The sequence below is a fragment of the Octopus bimaculoides genome, chromosome 5, assembly GCF_001194135.2.
Source record: "Octopus bimaculoides isolate UCB-OBI-ISO-001 chromosome 5, ASM119413v2, whole genome shotgun sequence".
Classification (NCBI taxonomy): domain Eukaryota; kingdom Metazoa; phylum Mollusca; class Cephalopoda; order Octopoda; family Octopodidae; genus Octopus; species Octopus bimaculoides.
In genome coordinates, this window is record NC_068985.1 from 3,676,734 (window position 1) to 3,697,169 (window position 20,436).

General features: G+C 37.6%; 1 protein-coding gene across 1 annotated transcript in view; it reads left to right on the forward strand.

The window, feature by feature from the left end:
* Window positions 1–763: 763 nt before the first annotated feature.
* The window catches only part of LOC106867824 (cholinephosphotransferase 1), a 58,866-nt gene continuing 39,193 nt past the window's right edge, over window positions 764–20,436 (forward strand). Inside the window, exon 1 of the mRNA XM_014912849.2 lies at window positions 764–1,799. Within this exon, the coding sequence (XP_014768335.1) occupies window positions 1,563–1,799 (237 nt within the window). The 5' untranslated portion in view covers window positions 764–1,562. The remainder of the gene's footprint in view (window positions 1,800–20,436) is intronic.

Below are 20,436 nucleotides of genomic sequence, written 5' to 3' on the forward strand. Positions count from 1 at the left end.
ATATATATATATATATATATATATATACATATAAAATAATTCTCTCTTTACAAACTAATTGCTTCCACAGTTACAAGTAGTCAGGCGTTTCATGATGTGATAAGGGGATGCTGTGCCGTTCATGCCTTCCTTAAAGATATTGGTGTCCTAAAAGAAGCGAAATGACTACAACCGCATAGTTGGTTCCAGACTTTGCTTGTTGATAACTTAGCTCAAGTCAATGAAATTAAAGTTTAAAACTAATATTGTAACTTGATGGTGGCGGCGGCGGTGGTGGTGTCGCTGGAGTCGATCGCAGTGACTGTTGTTGCCGTCGTGACGTTGTTGTTGTTGGCACTCCGTCGCTTACGACGTCGAGGGTTCCAGTTGATCCGTTCAACGGAACAACCTGCTCGTGAAATTAACGTGCAAGTGGCTGAGCACTCCACAGACACGTGTGCCCTTAACGTAGTTCTCGGGGATATTCAGCGTGACAAGGCTGGCCCTTCGAAATACGTGTACAAGAGAAACAGGAAGAAAGAATGAGAGAAAATTGTGGTGAAAGAGTACAGAAGGGTTCGTCACCACCCCCTGCTGGAGCCTCGTGGAGCTTTAGGTGTTTTCGCTCAATAAACACTCACAACGCCTAGTCTGGGAATCGAAACAGCGATCCTATGACCGCGAGTCCGCTGCTCTAACCACTGGGCCATTGCGCCTCCACCGTCGTGACGCAAGAAGCCGTTTATTATTATTGGCAGCAGCAGCAAGCAATAGTAGTAGTAGTCGTAGTGGCAATGATGTTGGTGACCATCTTACCTTTGCGTGCGGAGTGAAGCAATGAAGGGAGGTAATGCTGGGTGACTGTATGTGGAACGCCTGAGTTGTGCCTTGTTTTCGTGGGAAAAAAGACAAATCGGTCAGAGTTGGATTGTCGAGGGACGACGACAACGACGACAGGGCGACGACCGTGTTCAAGGGGAGGGCGACGCTTTTATTTTTTTTTTACCTTCGATTATACTTAAGTTGATGTAGACACGTCTCTGTCATTCAGCTTATCTTTATCACTATCTTCGTATTTTTTTTTCCTTCCTCAATTGATGACTTGTCTGAAAATATCTCGAGTTTTGGATTTCTTTCTTCTCGTCTCAAAAGAAAGTCATTCAAAAATATGAGGTTTAAAAAAAAACGTAATTATGGCTTAAAAGAAAAGAAATAGCAAGTTATTTTCATGCAAGAACCCGTACAAAGACACAGTCATTCAGATAAATGTATGAAGTGGGAAAAGCAACACAATTCGAAGTGAAAGGAACAGACTTACTTTGACCGAGGACTTAATTTTCCGATCAACCGATGACTTGGTAACAAATTTGTTATTCTATTCGTATAGATAGATATATGCAATGATATATATTTATACATTATAAATATTTATATATGTATATCAACACATTGGACGCTGCTCCCTAACAATAATTTGTTGTCGAAAGATCCAAGATAAAAGAAAAACTTCTTCTACCACCAGTGATAAGTTAAAACGATACATATATATATTCTTTTACTGTTCCTTAAAAAAATTTGCAACCATGGTGACCAAGAGCAAAGAGGTTCTAACAAATATTCAACTTCGACGGTTATTGGAACATCAGTACAAGGCAGAAGGTTCGTCTCTTCTTGAACCGGTCATGCAGAAATTTTGGCGATGGTTAGTTGAGCAAGTGCCCCGTTGGTGGGCTCCTAATGCTATTACGGCCACCGGTCTTGTTTTGAACATTATGACCACTCTGGTGATGGTTTACTACAGTCCTGATGCTAAACATAAGGTAAGTTTGATAACCAAGCACCTTAAAAATAACATGATAGTCATAACTATATACATTAAATATCTCGTTTCTTTTCTCTCTCTCCGGTTTGTGAGTAACTTACCGACTCCGTTCAGGACATTGGGTTCATCCTTACCTTTACTACCATTATTAATACCCACACCACAAGAACAAATATATCAATTACCCGTCTAATTAATAAACGAATAAACTGAAATATCAAGTCACTCCCCCTTCTAGTCATTTCCCCTTTCTTCAACTGTCAAGCGCCTTCACTTACAAACGATTCCCTTCTTTTCATTAAATTAGCAATTAATTATATGTAATTAATATTTCGCTTGATATAAAACAATATTTAATACAACACACACACGCGCGCATATATATATATATATATATATATATATATATATATATATTCTATGTCTGTTTACGACGTGTTTGGAGTTTAACACCAAGCCAGTCTTTATTAATATCATCCCGTCTACTATAGCTAAATAAACTATTTAAGGTTAATGTTTACCCTACTTAATTGTAACCTTTTATGTTGTAAGTTCGTATCATACCGAGGTCATCTTTGTATTTTGTCCTTCTGTGAACAGAAATAGCAGTCAGATCGGGACTGGCCAATTTGTGACCCTGTGCCAGTTTTTATTAATCGATATTACTTAACTCGAATTCAATAAAAGTCACATATATTGAACAGATGGAGTTATCAACATTAATAGCGAGCTGGTTCAATACTAAATTGTTCGTTATATAGTTTTATTGATATTCGAATGAATAGCGATTACCTTTTAAAAGTTTGGTTTTTTTCTATCTATCTATCTATCTATTTATCTATCTATCTATCTATCTGTCTGTCTGTCTATCTATTTATCTATAGCTCTATCTGTCTGTCTGTCTATCTCCTTCCACCCATACACGTCACTAAATCTCGAAAACTTTTCCTACTTTCTTCGATTCATCTCTCTCTCTCCTTTCTCTCTCTCTCTCCTTTCTCTCTCTCTCTCACACACACTCACACATTCTCTCTCTCTCTCTTTCTCTCTCACACACTCGAACGTTATTCAATGAATCGTTCATGACAAACCTAACCCGAGGCCATCACATGCTTCACTCACTGGTCTAACATGTGTTTTTGTTTATTGTTTTTCCTTTCCTTTATCACCACAATCATCTTTCGTTCCCTACTATTCATTTTTAATCCCATTTTTTTGTTTGTTTCGCTTTATCACCTCCAAATCCCTTTATAATAAACCCACGTACTCCCCTTACCCAATTTCTCCGTCATTAGCGACCATCTTGGGTGTTTTTTCTGTTTATATTATTTATATAACACACCCAATTGCTGCTACCACTGCTAACATCTGCATTCATTCTCAATATCTCCCACACACAAACTTCAATATTATTATTCGACAGTTGCCCATGAAATCTTTTAACCTAAACCAGGAGATCCAGTCTAAACTAACCTCATTATTAGTTCATTATTATTACAACTGATAAACTGCCACTACACTCTTCTACCACTACCATTCAGAAAATACCTATATTGTTTACACCTATCTGTTCATTTCGAACAGCTATAGTCTAAGATTAGCTTATGCTCAACACATTTCTTTGCCTTTATTTTGCTTCTATTACGTATGTTCAGCGGTGAATTAGACCCAGATGTTTAAAGCATGCCGCACACACAATTACTGATCGAACTCTGTACCTGCTTCTCTGATCACTTGAAACCCCAATATTGTAGCTTTCACTACGGATATCGAGATTTCTTTCCAAGGCTGAACATTATTGGCCATATTTCATTTTTAATTCGGTAAATTATTATTATAGTAATATTTTTTATAAGCAAACCTGCAGGAAACAAAAAAAAACGAACACTCCAGAACATTCGAGTGCGTGTGTATTTATGTATCTACGTGTGTGTGTGTGTGTCTCCGTTTGTATGTGTGTGTTTGTGTATCTCCGTATGTGTATTTGTGCGTCTCCGTATGTATGTGTTTTGTGCATCTCCATATGTGTGTGTGTTTGTGTCTCTGTGTATGGGTATATACTTGTGTATCGACAGTTTTACATTTATATCGTTGATTTGAACTGATGAATGATCGACCTCCGAGTATCGCTGGTACTTTAAACCATAGAATGGTTTAAACCCGGCGAAATCTTTTCTTGAACGTAAAAAGTCAAGGTCTAATTACCTCAACTCATTTATTCACACACACACACACACACACACACCCAGAGAAAAAAAGTAATAAAGACAAAGAATCAAGGCAGAACGGCTGTGTGCCAATGCCCCATTGATAAAAATGTTTGTAATAACGTTTGTTAAATCTTGACTGCGATGTCTGATGGAAGGTGTTTCAACCAGGAGATCCCCTCCTTTTCTTATAGTTGAATGGAATTTGAGGCAGATTTCTGTGTTATTTTTAGCAGATCGATCGACCACGAAGAAAATCATTCACTGACTCTTGTTTAAACACGATGTTTTGGTATTATTGTCGATGTTTTTCTATTATAGAATGGTCAGGACAAAAGACGAACTTGGGATATTTTTTACTTCCTGCGTTCGAATCTCGTCCAAAATCGATTTTATCGCCAATGTTCTGGGGTCGATAGAAAGTATCGTGGTCGATTTAATCGGACGGTTCCTTCCCACTGACATTATGGTCTTGCTGTTTGTAATAGATATTTCATACAGTAGCAATGTGCATGAAATAGAAAAGCGTAAAATATTTCGGTGAACAGCTTCGCAAAAAAACGTTATATAAGGAAGCGAAAAGCAAAGGTAAATGACCGAGCAATAACGTAAACATTAACCACCAATGTTGCTGTAAAATATCGTATTACTGTCTAAAATACGCATTTGTGGTGGAAATGTCAACGATCTCAACACAAAAGAAACCTATTTTTATCTCCAAAATCCATTACCTACAAATTCTTATTCAAAATAATTGTATTTCAAGGATATCGTGCCAAAAGTTTATGCAAAAAGTTTAAAACCCAATTTAAATACAACCGAAGAATTTGCGCACTCGTGCGTGTGTGTTTGTGTAGAGTCCCGTAAACAGGAGTGTCTTTTTAATAACTATTTCGTCTTTAGGAATGGTCTGTTTGGAAGTCCATCCCTCGTCAAATATTTTTTTCCTCGCACGATGAAATAAAAATTTTCTCACAAATATTTCAAATCACTGTCGAAGTCCCCCCCCCCCCGGTTGTTTTTCAGGTTCGCAATTCCTTTACGTTGTCCAATCTTGTGACTATTATAATCTTGATGGTAGGTGGATTAGCCACCCTCCTCTCACCGCTGCTACACACTAACAAAATACTTCAGTTATATAATAAAAAAAATACCTCTGTATAATATGTTACAGAATAGCGTGAATGTGCGTACTTCTCCACGGTGCCACAACTTATATAGTTTGGTGAGCTGGGTTAATGTTAACTGATTTAATATTGTATCGATCGATCGATAAGTGCTGCTATTATATAGGCCCAGTTCCTTTCATTTGTCTTATTTAGAAGGTGAAAGTTGGTCTAAGTTTTTATTTTACTGTTATGTTTTGTTTTTAAATCTTCCCTGTTAATACCATAATTTTCCTGAAAGATGAGATTAAATCGCATGGCTATAATCCAGTCTTTTTACAAACACATTGATCCTACAAAAGAAATCTTCTCTCGCCTCCTCTATTTTTGTTTCTTTTACTTATGTAAATTTTGATAAAGTCATTATAAACATTCAAAACTTGTTTTTTCTCAATCACTTAAAAGTCTTTCGTTAAATATCGACAACCCGATTGTTGAATCTTTTCGTCCTGTGTACAGATCATTTGACTAGAGTTAAATTAAATGCCTTAATTAAACTCTAGTCATATGTTGTAATTGTTTCAGCGGGATTAAATAAATCCCTTCCAAACATTAAGAAAAGTGTGTATTTTCTTCCCCAACTTTTACCGCTGCTCTCAGGGGACTCTGTTAATGCATTTCTGTATGAACCAAATTCCACATGTCTGGGATGACCTTGCTACATCCATCTACAACTAATGTACGGTAAATTGAGTACATAATAGGCGGTGGGGGGAGGGGACACCGAGTACACCGATTACCCATCCTATAACGATCTTGTCCCGAGTGAGGAGGAGTCGCATGAAGGAAACGTATTATAAATGTCATAATTCTGTCACACACGCACACACACACACACACACACACACACACACACACTGGATGACAGTTCTGGATCGAAGTCACAACATAGTTTGCAGATGATGATAAATAAGCACGTTGACGACACCAAGCGTGTTTACGCAGACAGTTTTTTCCTTTCCATCTAAGAATGTTGTTTATTGTTTACACTTGTTCATATAATAGCTGAATCACTCGGTACTTCTCATTTACTACTTCATGTCTACTTAGCTCATATTTCCACATCTACCTCTCAAAATGTAACAGGTTCCTTTTATCCTGTTATTTCGCACTTAGCACCGCCACCGCCATCACCACCACCATTTTTCAGTTTAAACATATCACGTTCTATGGCTTTGTTCCCACAATAAACACACACCTGTTGTGTGTGCGTGTTTATATTTGTGTTAATGTATCAACGTTGTTGTTTATTTTTAGCCAAGACATTCATAATGCAAGGATTTTTACAAATCTAAAATATTGGGACATGCCATAAATAATGCACTTTCTTTATACTTTTATTTTGCAAAATTAAGTATGATAAACAAATTTCTTTTTAAATCTGAACTATGCTCTCCTTCATTTTCTACAATGCTATTCCATCTCTCTGCTAGACTTGCAAGGCCTCTCTTCCCAAATTTACTTGTCCATGATGAAAAATACTCCTTCAGTACTGTTCTGACCTCATCTACATTATTCATATTTTTTCTGTCCAAATGATTTCAAAGACTGCAGAATAAATGATAATCAGATGGGGCAATGTCTGGTGAATATGGTAGGTGAGGCATAGTTTCCCATTCGTACTGCTCTAGCTTTTGGAATGTCATCTGCATTGTATGTGGCAAAGCATTATCCTGATGGAAGAACACCTTTCGTTCTGAAACCAAAGCTTGTCATTTTCCTTCTAGCGCTGACTTAAGCCACTCAAGCTGGCCACAGTAGATTTCCTTTGTTATTGCTTGGTTTGGGCTTAAAAGTTCAAAGTGGACTAAACCTTTCCTATCCCACCAAACAGATAACAACACCTCATGCGGTTGAAGACCTTTAGCCCAGTGTCACTTGACATTTTCATAGAGAACCCATTTCTTGTCACCAGTCACTGTTCGGTCCGAAAGAGGTTCGTTCGTGAGACATGACAGCAAAGAAGAGCACGCATTCATTCTCTTTGTGCGATTAGACTCGCAAAGTTTGTGAGGAATCCATTGACCCAATTTGCTGACTTTTCCAACGGCATGCAGGTGTTGATGAATGGTTGAATGACCAACTCCAAGCTTCTCTCCTAGTTCCTTAACAGTTATGATGGGATTTTGTTCCATCAGGGTTTGTAGGATGTCCTTGTTGAGCTCGACAGATCTTCCAGGATGAGGCTTGTCTTCTAGGCTGTAGTTTCCGGCTCGGAATTTCTGGAACCCCCACTGACACTAGCTTACCCTTATTGTCCGATACCCAATTACTGCATTAATATTCTTTGCACTTTCCATTGCGTTGTTGCCTTTATTGAACTCATAAAGCAAAATATGCTGAATATGCACCTTTGTCATTTCCATTATAGTTTTGAAAAAATAACTGTTAAAATCGAACTGCACTCTTCAAAACTTGCACTAAGAATAAGGACAATGTAAAACTACTACCTGCTTTTATAGCAAGTTGTTGCAGGTAATTTATCCTGTCCCCCTCCGACTTTTAGTTCATGCAATTGAGAAAACTGCATTATTTACGTGATGACCCAATAGTTGTTGTCTGCTCAGAAATAAATAGTGGAGGATTTTGACCCACGAGCCTTGTGGATTGAAACAATCATATGTTATTTAATAGTTACTGGTCATACATGTCTTACCAGAAGGTGATTTCCAAAGAGAAGCTACAGTTGGTTGTAGCCATGATGTGCTGGTCACTAAACACATCTGTTGGCTATTCACTGGTCACTCATCTGTTAGCCATTCACTGGTCACTCATCTGTTGGCTATTTACTTATAAAGCATTTTTCTTTTATGTATAATATTCTGAGTTCAATTTCACTATGGTCAGCTTTCCCTTTCATTTTTCAGTTGTCCAAAATTCATTAATCTTTATCACTCTCCAAATGAATTAGAATCTTTGTACCAAATACAGGCTCCCCTCTCTTGACGACCAGGTGACATTCCTAGCTCCCATACCCCAACTAACCCTCACAGACACAGAACTCTTTCTAAAGCAAATTCAAAGCCACTGTTTTTCACAAATAGAACTTAACCTAATGACCCCATTATTTTCTTGTTTTTACATGAATCGCTACCCCATTATCACCCCACTTTTCTTCAATGCTTCCTTGGAACTTTCCATCATCCCAGGGGGGCAGCACCACCCACTTTGGGAACCACTTGTCTAGCATATCAACCCCAGTATATATTTCTAAGTTTGATGCTTGTTTTCCCAATGGATATTTATTGAACTGTTATTTTACATTACACAAACATCACCAGCTCTAAGCAGCATACACATAAACACACACATACATGTTCATATGCTAGACTTCCATACACTTCTGTCTCTTGAACTTCATTCAGCACATTCAATTTGAAGTTATAGCTGAAGATAATTACCTGAGGTGCTACACCATGGGACGGAACCCACAACATATGGTCTCCAAGCATGCTTTTTAACCTTACAGTTATGCTTGGTATGTTGGTAATAGAATCCACTGCTCAGTGGGGCACTAAAATTTCTTTGTCCACTAGAACTATGGTTTCAGGTGTAGCTATATGGTGTTTTTCTGATATACAAGTAAGGATGTAGTACACTGTACAGGACCTTGCTAAAGCTTCACTGAGTGAACATACCACTGCAGAATAATACTATAGTTAATGTATTTCATTTTTACCTTAGTTAAGATTGCTTACTTCTTCAAGTCTTTAGCAGTGGTCTACCCTTGGGCAGTGGTCTACCCTTGTTTTAATATCAATTTATTATTATTGTTGTTGTTAATTTAAGTGACATGCAATCAGTAGTCTTTAAGGAGAGGCGGCAGCCAATAAATAGATCAGTTATCAATCTTTTAAGAATCAGGACTGCTTCTGTCCAATCATTGATCCTGTCACCTTGATACAACTTTCTGACATTCATTGCAGTTATGCTTTTCTTCATATCAGCAACCTTTTTAGTTTCCTCATCTAATCATACCTTCACTCCTATGTAGATAACAACCACTCCGTACCCGTCGAACACATTCTGCATTTAGATTAGACTTAATCTGCAAGTAACTATAGTGGCTGACTTAGACCCAATTGAGGCTTCATATGAGCCAATGAAAAAGCTCTTTGTAGCTACTCAGTCTGCTAGAAATAGAAACAAAATTTCTCTCAAATCACAGACAACCAGATTTAAAACGGAAGGTTACATTGACTAATATAGACCTAGGTATATCATCTTCATCATTTAACATCCGTTTTCCATGCTGGCATGGTTTGACAGGAGCTAGTAAGGCCAGGAGCCGTACCAGGCTCCATTGTCTGTTTTGGCAAGGTTTCTACGGCTGGATGCTTTTCCTAATGCCGACCACTTTACAAAGTGCACTGGGTACTTTTTATATGGCACCAGCGCTGATAGGGCATGTGATACCGACAAAATTGGGATGGGTATAATTGGAAATCTTTGAATCATAAATCTGCTTAAGTTTGATTCCACTTCATAGCACCTTGGGCCAGTCTTCTTCTGTGGCTTGGTGACTGAAATTGTATGAATGCTTATTGGATGGACTGTGTTTTTTCTGGGACAACAGGCTTAATGTGTTGTTCCTGGTTCTTGGGTTCCTTTAGCAGAATCCGTTTCCTTGCAAGCATTCAGACTGGGTCTCCAGTTTGAAGAATATTCTGATGCTTCCTATGGCAACAAGCCATGAGTAATAACTCTTCCTCTCTTTTTCCCCACCAGTCTTACAATTCCTGTAAAAGTAGGTCATGCACTCTGCCCCCCCCCCTTCCTCCGACTAGTAATAACTTCCATTCCATCAGTTACAAAGACGAGGGTTCCACTTGATCTGATCACTGGAACAACCTCCTCGTGGAATTAACATGAATCTGGCTGAACACTCAACAGACATGTGTGCCCTTAACGTAGTTTTCAAGGGCATTCAGAGTGATGCAGAATATGACAAGGTTAGTCCTTTGACATACAGGTACTATTCATTTTTGTCAGCTGAGTGGACTGGCGCAACATGAAATAAAGTGTCTTGCTCAAGGATACAACATGCTGTCAGGAATCAAACTCAAGACTTTATAATTGTGAGCCGAAGACCCTAAAAGCTAAGCCTTCAAAAATCATTCTTCAGCTTAATTTCCTTAAACCTTTTGATATCAACCCACCTGAAACCACCTCTGGCAGTTTCAGGTGGGTTGGTCTTGTTTTCAAAAGTTTTGAATTAAAGTCACCCACCAAACCTTAGTCACAATTTATGTTCCTAACACTAGCTTAATGATAACTAAGTTATTTTACTAAATTCTTTGTTATATTTAAAGTAAATGAAAGAAACAGAGAGCATCTCAACAGAAACCTGGTAAGAAAAGGGTTAAAATAAATAATAGGAAAACAATTCTTAACACATAAAAAAGCACCCACTACACTCTCGGAGTGGTTGGCATTAGGAAGGGCATCCAATTTAATAATGTCATTCTTCTTCTCCCCGATATTACGCTAAACTTTTTTTTTCCATGCCTACCTCTCCAGAACTACTTCATTTGGAAATCCTAAACTACGAAGCTGAAAGAATATTAATATAAATCTGTTAAACATGACTTAGCTCTTTGCTGCTCATAGTTTATTTTATGTACAAATTGAGGCTGTCTCCAGGAAACTGGAAAATCCTGAAATCTGGGCCACTTCCGGTCCTAAGCTTGCCAGATATTTGGTCCGGCACTGTACCTAACACCTTTGGTTTAACTAACAAAGTAGATACTTTCTAAAATTTAATCTGTATTGTTTGCAGTGAATGCATTCTAAGACAGCTACAGTCATATTGTTCACCTGGATTAAGTTGGCAGACATCTTTATAACAAACGATAATTGACAATATTTCAGTGTTATCAATGACATATTGTATTGAAATACAAAGTTTATTGTATCAAATTCTGTACTGTCACTTTCAAATATACAAATCTTTTGCAACTCATAAATTGATTTGTGTGTTGTTTTCTATTGTTTTGTGTGAAAACCAGTTATTTGAAAGGCAAGAACCTTACAGTCCGGGTATATAGGTACAAGTTCAGAAATGCCGATACCATTTCACCAAAATGACCTACTTACTGTTGTTTGTAGTGAACATGTTGAGCTTGTTGCTCGACGCGTCTTTCCCTAGTATTGTAGTCTCCAAATTAGAGAGTTAGCATTTCGCTTCCACCCTCAGCCTTCTGTAATCAGTTAAGGGTTGGTTTCAGTTCCCTCTCTGTCGGATTGCACCCCAGTCACTTAGCTCCAGTGTACTTCATACACAGCTGCACAACTGTTACAACTCTTCTTCAAATTTGAACTCTGACCCACATTAGAATGGATTAACAGTAACACCAAGTGAATCCAGTTTCCTGGCGATTTAATGCTGGAGAGAAATGCATTATGTTAAGTAGGAAGTAATCTTGTGGCATGTCATCACCATCATCACCATCATCATCATCATCAAAGGTACAGGTAAGAAGTTTGCTTCCCATCCATGTGGTTCTGGGTTCAATCCCACTGCATGGTACCTTGGGCAAGTGTATTCTACTATAACCTTGGGCCAACCAAAGCCTTGTAAGTGGATTTGGTTGGGGGAAACTGAAAGAAGCCTGTTGAATGTCTGTGTATGTCCCATCATTGCTTGACAACTGGTGTTGGTGTGTTTATATCCCTGAACTTTGCAGTTTGGCAACAGAGACTGATAGAATAAGTACCAGGCTTAAAAAATAAGTCCTGGGGTCAATTCATACTTCTGAAATCCTTCAAGGTTGTGCCCCAGCATGGCCGCAGTCTAATGACTGAAATGAGTAAAAGAATAAAAGACTCATCATCATCATGTCATGCATAAAAATATCTCAACTCTTTGTCCTAGTTTGTAACACTTCCATGACCTTCACATTGAGGAATTTAAAACTTAACCAAGTCAATTTGATGTCAGTTTGAACAGTCATTGGTGTAAAATTCAACAGGACTAAGTCAGGCATAACGTTGATCATCAATCTTATCTTCCACAGAAAGAACAAACACTTCAGTATTTAAAATGACCATATCTGACTCAAATATTCTTCCTGTTCTACATTCAAGCCAGCCAGATCTGGCCTCTCACACTTGCCTGACGATGTCATTCTAAAAGATAAAATAATTGCATCATTGAAATCTCAGTACTACAAGATAATGCCTGATTAATTGAAAGCAATGTGAAAAAACAAGAATTATATTTGACAGAGTGGACTTGAATGCTAAAGGGTTAGAACAGTTGTGAATCACTAAAGTAAGTGCTTATTCCACATTGTGTTAGGCCCTGCTGCTAACACAATGCGGAATGCAGAAACAGAATGCTGAACCTGAAACTGCAGTTCAAGGTTTGGAGAGCTTCTGTGCTTCCAGACATCTCTCTCCTCTGCCGTACTCCATCTTAACACTTCCCATATTTGCTAGCATTCTCAAACACCCTCCTATATCTATGCTTGTCTTTCACTCCCTATTCACACCATTATCTACTCAACATCTCCCTCTTCCCTGCCTCTCCACCTTGCCTTATAATCCAGCTCCCTTCTTAATTTACTCCACCACTCTTTTCCTTTTACACTCCTATGAAACTAACTCCCCATCCCCAAACACCAGATTCTCTCTTGGGCTCACCTTCTTGTACTTTGAGAATGTGCTCTGACACCCTACCTCTACCATTTTTATCTTCTCCCATGTTTCTTCACCATGTTTCTGTGTTCCCCTGTTACTACTGGGAGATGATGCCTCTACACCACGCCCGCCAACCCATGGGTCTGTTTGGAGTAGTCCTTACTTATGAAGGTCTTATGAGGTCAGAGTGCAAATCCTTCCTCAACCTCTTTTAGTTACCTTTTATGGTCTGCAGAGGAAAACTATGAAAACTGTGACACACAAAGGAAAACTCATAGAAACAAGGATAAGAAGAAACTATTAAATTATTTAATAGTTCATTTTGGTCCCAAGTCTGGATACATTTACAGAAATTATATCACTCATGGTTTGCAGGTTTTATATTCATTCATATCATGTCTGTTATGTTGCTTTGTTATTTTCTTGTATTTGTTTTGTTTCATTGTGTTCTTCACCATTGTTCCAAACTAAAATGTTCTGTAATTATTTATAACTTGTCACTGATGTTAATCAATGGAAACTTTTTTCCTCAGCTCTGTGATGGACATCGTCTGCTCACCTCTCTTTCATCTTGATTACACTCTGGTTCAGTGGTTTTCAGCCGTTTTAATATCTGGGCCAGAGCCAAATCCTGGATTTTTTTTTTAAGGGGTCACACCAAAAACAACTAAAACACAAGTCAATTAAAGAAAAAATTATTATTGAGAAAAGACTGTAGAGGGTTGCTGGAAGGATGCTTGAGGGCTGCATGAGGCCCTGGGGGCTGCATGAGGCCCTGGGGGCTGCATGAGGCCCTGGGGGCTGCCATTCAGAACCATTGCTTTAGATATACAACTCTTCACTGATGAACCCCAATGGCTTTGCAAGCAGTTTCACCACCATATCCTACTTTTTTTTTAGCCATGGGTCAGACTGGTTATCTGCAGGTCATTTCTTTCTATCTCTTGCTGTCATTCCCCTCTTTTGTTTGTTTCAATCTCTTGAGATTAATCTCTGCAACTTCCCTCTCTGTTTCTTCCTTTTCTTTAGGTTCCTTTCTTTCCGTATTTGGCACTTCTCACCTTTTGTCATCATCCATGTGCCATACACATGCCCATGCCAGTGCAATCTTTTCTCTTACCATTTATCTGATTCCTCACTCTGTTGTTCATCCTGTAAAGTATGCTCACTACATTTCGTAGAAGTCAAATTTAAACGCACCACTCCATTTGTGACCATTGCTCCTGATCTGTTATCATGCTATATTCCTTCAAGACATTGCTCTTCACTTGCAGAATGAATCCCTTTGTTAGCAGCAGAGTTAAGAAATAACTCCCAGAATTGTTTCCATTCTGTTGTTCTAGCCATTATGATTTCAGAATGTTAAGTTGATGATTTCAGTTTGTCTTTTCTCACAGAATGGGACAGAATTAAGCTTTGTTGTTTGTGAAGACAAGTGATAATAACAGAAAAAGAAAAAAAATTCATGAAGTTGAAAAGGGCAAATAATTTTTGTGTCTTGGAAATTCAGTAACTGATATTTGAAGATGGAAGCATTTCCAACATGTTAAATCAGTTGTGTTGTATGGTTTTGAGTGCTAATGTTTTAAAGGGTATATTGAAAATTTGTTTTTTTATATAATGGTTGTTGTAGGAATCTATGCCTCAGTTTACAAGCCAAGAAAATTCAAATGTTTTTTTAGGACAAATTGCCTCAGTATGGTACTTGCTAATTAATCAAGTGATGACATTTACATCTGTCATATCATAATTAATACAGCAATATGCTACACTGCAGAAGAAGAGAATTAATTCTAGGATATTGATTTGTAAGATATGAATCTCTAATGGGACAGACCCTGGAATGTGACTCAATAATGGAATAAAGAACAAATCAATTGTTAGAACATCGAAACCATGGTTTGGATAGTTGTTAAGGTGGAAGCCAAACTTGTGAGATGTGAGTAGTTTTCATTCCTTGAACACCTGGCAACATGGGTCTCTCTGATTTCAACCCTTTAGCATTCAGACCACTCAGTCAAATTCATTGCTTATTTATTCACATTGTTTTTAATTAATCATTCTTTTAATTAATCTTGTAGTTTCTAGATTTTGATGATGTGATTATTTATTTTTAGAATGACATTGCAGGGTAGGTGTGAGAGGCCAGATCTGGCCAGTTTGAGCATAAAACAGGTAGAATATTTAGGCCAGATATGGTTGATTTAAGTGCTTAAGGATTAAATAACAACTAGGAAGCTAAAATGGTAATAATACAATCGTTTAAGGATTAGCTTGGTAAGCTTAAGCCTGACTTCTACTAATGGTATGGTTTTCAGTGCTGGGCCCTTCCAAGCTTTTTGTTCTCATGGTAAGGATCTCTGCCAAGCTGCTTGTTCTAGTTATCGTGTGCTTTTCCCGTTTTATTGTCCGAATGGTGGTGGTGGTCCCTTCCAAGCCTGTGAGCCCTTTCTTAAGCATTATTACATGGTGCCAGCATGGGTGCTTTTTTAAGTGGCGCTAGCACACGTACCATCAGCATGTAAATGTGTGTGTGTGTGTGTGTGTGTGTGTGTGTGTGTGTGTGTGTGTGTGTGTGTGTGTGAGTGTTTGTTAGCTGAGTTGTGAGCTGTAGGCACTACTTCAATTTTCAATGAATAGAATGGTTTGGTAATGAAATAATACAATTTGGTAATTTTCCAAAGATCAGTTCTTCTACGTTCTTAGCTGTTTGTGCTTAGTGATTAGAATTAATTTTGATTGAAGGCTTCAATTTAGACCTCTTCAAAATGGGAAGTTTGTGTCATAGAACCATGGGCAGTCTCAGACAGATGGCTATCAAAATAATTAAACAGATTTATGTTCAAAACCATTCGACTATGAACATCCTTCCTTTTTATTAAGCAAAGTGTACCTTGAACTACATTATCTAATGTGTCCTTTTCTAAGGAAGTAATGTGGGTTACAGAAATATATTTCCTGCAGGTTAAGTGACCCCCATACAAACCGAGGTCAGTGCCTCCAAATTAGCCTGAAACCACCTTCAGTGTCAGAATTGTATTCCTCTTTTCTGCTCCGCTAAAGATGCAGACAGCATTGCAACTTTAGAAAATGCTGCCAAACAGGAATTACAACAATTATGTGACTTTTTATATCACATCTATTGTTTAATTACAGGATTCTTAATTTTTCTGATGTGGTTTATTTGCAATATTCCATTCCTTCTTCACTTAATCTCAGGTCTTTTAAAAAAGAAAACACAAGCAACAAACAACTCCTGGAAATAAATCTGTGTTATTCCTTGCGTTACAATTCTGGATCAGGTTCAAATCAAAGGGATTCTCTTTTATTGCCAACTCTTTGTTATGGTTCAGCCCTAAATCATCTTTCATTGAGCAGAAATATATAATTGTCTTTCTGCTAGACATAGTATTCTTCTTTTTCTGATGGATGCTTGGTTGCTATTTCTAGCAGGTTGATGATCATGTCGCAGCCCCTTATAATGATATCACTTTTTCATTTAAGGTTCATAATAAAATCTGATTACATTAGTTTGAGTGGAGGCGCATGGCTTAGTGGTTAGGTTGTTGGACACATGATGGTTAGATTGTGGTTTCAGTTCCTGGACCAGGTGATGCGTTGTGTTCTTGAGCAAAGCACTTCATTTCACGTTGCTCCAGTCCAGTCAGCTGGCAAGAACGAGTAATCCTGCAATGGACTGGTGTCCCATCCAGGTAGGGTATATAGACGCCATGAAACCGGGAAACCAGCTCTCAGGAGCCTGGCATGGCTCAAGAAGATGTAGCAAAACCTGTCTTCTATAATTTCTAAGAAAATACCAATAGTTTTACAATTCCTTCATGGCAGAAAGTAACAAAGTCTTAGATTTGAATCCTACTTGCACATATGGATCTCTTCTTTTTAAATCAGTAGAACTCTTCTGCTGAAGACTTCCATACGAAGCTCTTATCCTCAAAACAGTTCTGATATACTTATTCATTCTTTCGTTTTTCATTCTATACAGACAGATGATGGGAAAATAATAAAATAAAACACAAACAAAATCTTCAAGGTAAGAAAGTCTTAGAGAAGTATCTGTCACTGACATATTTTAATACTTAGCTCTAAGGTTTGTATTCTTTAAGAATCTGTCGAAGCTCAATGCTTGTGCAGTAACCCAACCATATGCTTTAGCTGTTTTTGTTTGTCTCATTGATTTTTTTTTTGTTTTTTGTTTGTTTTGTTCTTTTGATTTAAACAGTTTTGTTTGACTGCTTGAAGTTTTACCGTTGAAAATGAAATATTTTGCATTTACTGCTCTGCAAGATGTTTAAACATCTATTTTTATTAGGTTTATTATCCATGTTTCCACACTCGTTATAGATCATATCAGTCTGTTTGACCACAGCTGTCACAATCTATGTTAAAGGGCAGCATTCTCTGCTCCTGAACCATTTTGAGACAGAACCATTTTGAGACAGAACCATTTGCGACAGAACCATTTTGAGACAGAACCATTTTGAGACAGAACTATTTGAGACAGAACCATTTTCAGACATAACCATTTTGAGACAGAACCATTTGCAACAGAACCATTTTGAGACAACCATTTGCAACAGAACTATTTTGAGACAGAACCATTTTGAGACAGAACCATTTTGAGACTGAACCATTTGCAACAGAACCATTTGCAACAGAACCATTTGCAACAGAACCATTTTGAGACAGAACCATTTGCAACAGAACTATTTGAGACAGAACTCACAAATGTTTTTTTTTTTAAATTTCAACCCTAATTTTAAATGTTATGATGATTCTGTAAGTGAGGTGAATTTCTTGTCTTTAATTAAGTCTGATTTTGGTAATTTCGTCAAATATTGTAACAGAGAACATATTTCTGAGAAATTGTAAACATCAAGTCTTGAATGAGATTATTAGATTATCTGCCAGGCATGAATTTATAATTGTCTTGCATCATAATTTAATTCTAAATTATGTTTCTTACCTTCTTACAGTTATACGATTTGGAATGGGCTGATAAAGAGCCTTTATATAGTTTTTTGAGCAGGAGGAATAAACAGTCAAATCTCCTTCAAAGAACAACTATTTAAAAAAAAAAAAGGGCTGAATGTATTGATAATGTATTTGTAGATAGACTTTGTCTGCCAAAAGATGTGATGCTTGTGGATAAGACATCTCTGGGTCAGGGCTAACCTGAACTGAAAAATGAAAATCATTTCGATGAATGTTTTTTCTATGATTTACAAAAATTCAACTTTTCTAAACCGCAGTATTTCAGAGGATTGCCACAGAACTCCTGATTATTGTTGTTTAACTCCAAATCAGCTCTAGATAATCTTTTTGTAACCATATTTCTGTTGAAATACATGATTGCGTTTCAATTAATTTTGAAATTAATGAAGACTTGAGTAAAATAATTTTGTTATTATTGAGCTTGAAACATAAATTAATATAAAATTTTACTGGAAGGTTTCAGTTTAGACCACTTTAAAATGAGAAGTTTGTATCTGAGAACCACAAGCAGTCTCTGACAGATTGATATTTAAATAGTTAAGCAGATTTATGATCAAAACCATTCAACCACAACCATTCTTTCCTTTTTTTTTTTTTCATGCAAAGTGTACCTTGGACTACATTATCTAATATGTCCTTTTCTAAGGAAGTAATATGGGTTTCAGAAAGATATTTCTAGAAGGTTAACTGACTCCATACAAGATTATTCATTTTCAGGGCCTTGATTTCCATCTCATTGATATATCTAATCCTGAGCTCTCCCAGAGAGAAACCAGTTCAAGTTTTGTAGATATAGATATGATGGTATTCAATACCTGATATAGCACACAAAATGGGACATAATATTGTTCTATATTTAAGAGGTGAGGAATTATATACGTTATGTACTTTATTTACATTATTTACATTTGATGGATTGTAAGAAAAAGCTTTGTTTTAGGTAAACATTACACAAATGCAGCTTATGTAGTGCAGAAAAGAAGCTATTTTTTACTTGTTTCAGTCATTAGACTGTGGCCATGCTGGAGCACCACCTTGAGGAATTTTAGTCAAATGAATCAACCCTCACTGCTTTTTGTTTAAGTCTTGTACTTATTCTATTTGACTCTTTTGCCAAACTGCTAAGTTACAGGGACATAAACACACCAATACTGGTTGTCAAGTGGTGGTGGTGGGGGGACAGACACAAGGACACAACACACACACACACACATACAATGGGCTTCTTTCAGTTTCCATCTACCAAATTCACTCACAAGGCTTTGTTCAGTCCAAAGCTGTAGTAGATGACACTTGCAAGATACCATACAGTGGGACTGAACCTGGAACTATGTGGTTGGGAAGCAAGCTTCTTAGCACACAGCTACAACAGAGATGAGACATTCATTACATGCTCCCATAGAAAACTGTATAGAGTAAACCCCTTTCATTCTAAAAGTATTGACTCCTCAGTAAAGTGACCTCAGAACAATCATGTAAGCTTCCCGTAGTTAATTTTCCCGGCGATTATTTAAAAGAGCATGACATCACCTGTGCAGATTGTTGTTCTGACCACCAAAGTATTCGGTTGAGGAACAGGTTCGTGTGCTGTGTCTTCAAGAATAGTTGTTGTTTTTGAATAAATTCTTGCATAAAAATTCATTATTCTAACACGGCGCACAAACTTTTTCCTCAACCTAATATAATGCCTAGTTCATTGTGCAATGACTTACAATCATCATCATCGTCGTTTAACGTCCACTTTCCATGCTGGCATGGGTTGGATGGTTTGACTGAGGGCTGGCAAGCCAGAAGGCTGCACCAGGCTCCAGTCTGATCTGGCAGTGTTTGTACAGTTGGTTGCCCTTCCTAATGCCAACCACTCTGAGTGTCTAGTGGGTGCTTTTTACATGCCACCGGCATGGGAGCCAGTCAGGCAGCACTAGCAACAACCATGCTCGAATGGTGCTTTTTACGTGCCACCAGCACGGGAGCCAGTCAGGCAGCACTGGGATCGATCATGCAAGAATAGTATCCAACAATATAGTAAGTCATCAACTTTTTACAAACACAAACACACCTGAACAGTTAAAAATGGGAAGTAAGTACTTGTATCGTGATGGTAGAGTGATATAACAATATTTCTTCTTTAAGAATACATTGGAAAGCTGAGTTTATAGAGCGTGATTACAAGTAGATGAAATCTGCACATGTCTCCGATATCCAAGTGACTAAAAAGTGTTCAGCAGACAGGCACTCAAGGGTCATGACCTGGATGCAGCCCAGCCCTGTTAGAGTGTAAGAAGTTAAGGGCCAAAACACTTGCCGAAAGTGGGTTTGTTCTTTGAAGACCTTCTGCTGTTCAGCTCTCTTGAGATTTTCTTACCACTGATACTTCAGAAACATTTACTTGGAATGTTTTTTTTTGTTGCATTATTTTGGAGGATTATAATGAATGGAACAAGCATAGAATCAGAATGTCAAACTGTCTCATTGGTTGATACAGAACAACAAGGAATATTATTGGATAGCAATGTAATTGTGGTTTGAAAAATAATTTTGGTCGGGGAGGGACACTTAGTGGAAGGGACGAAAATAATTTATAGAATTGTATAGAAAATTTGAGTGC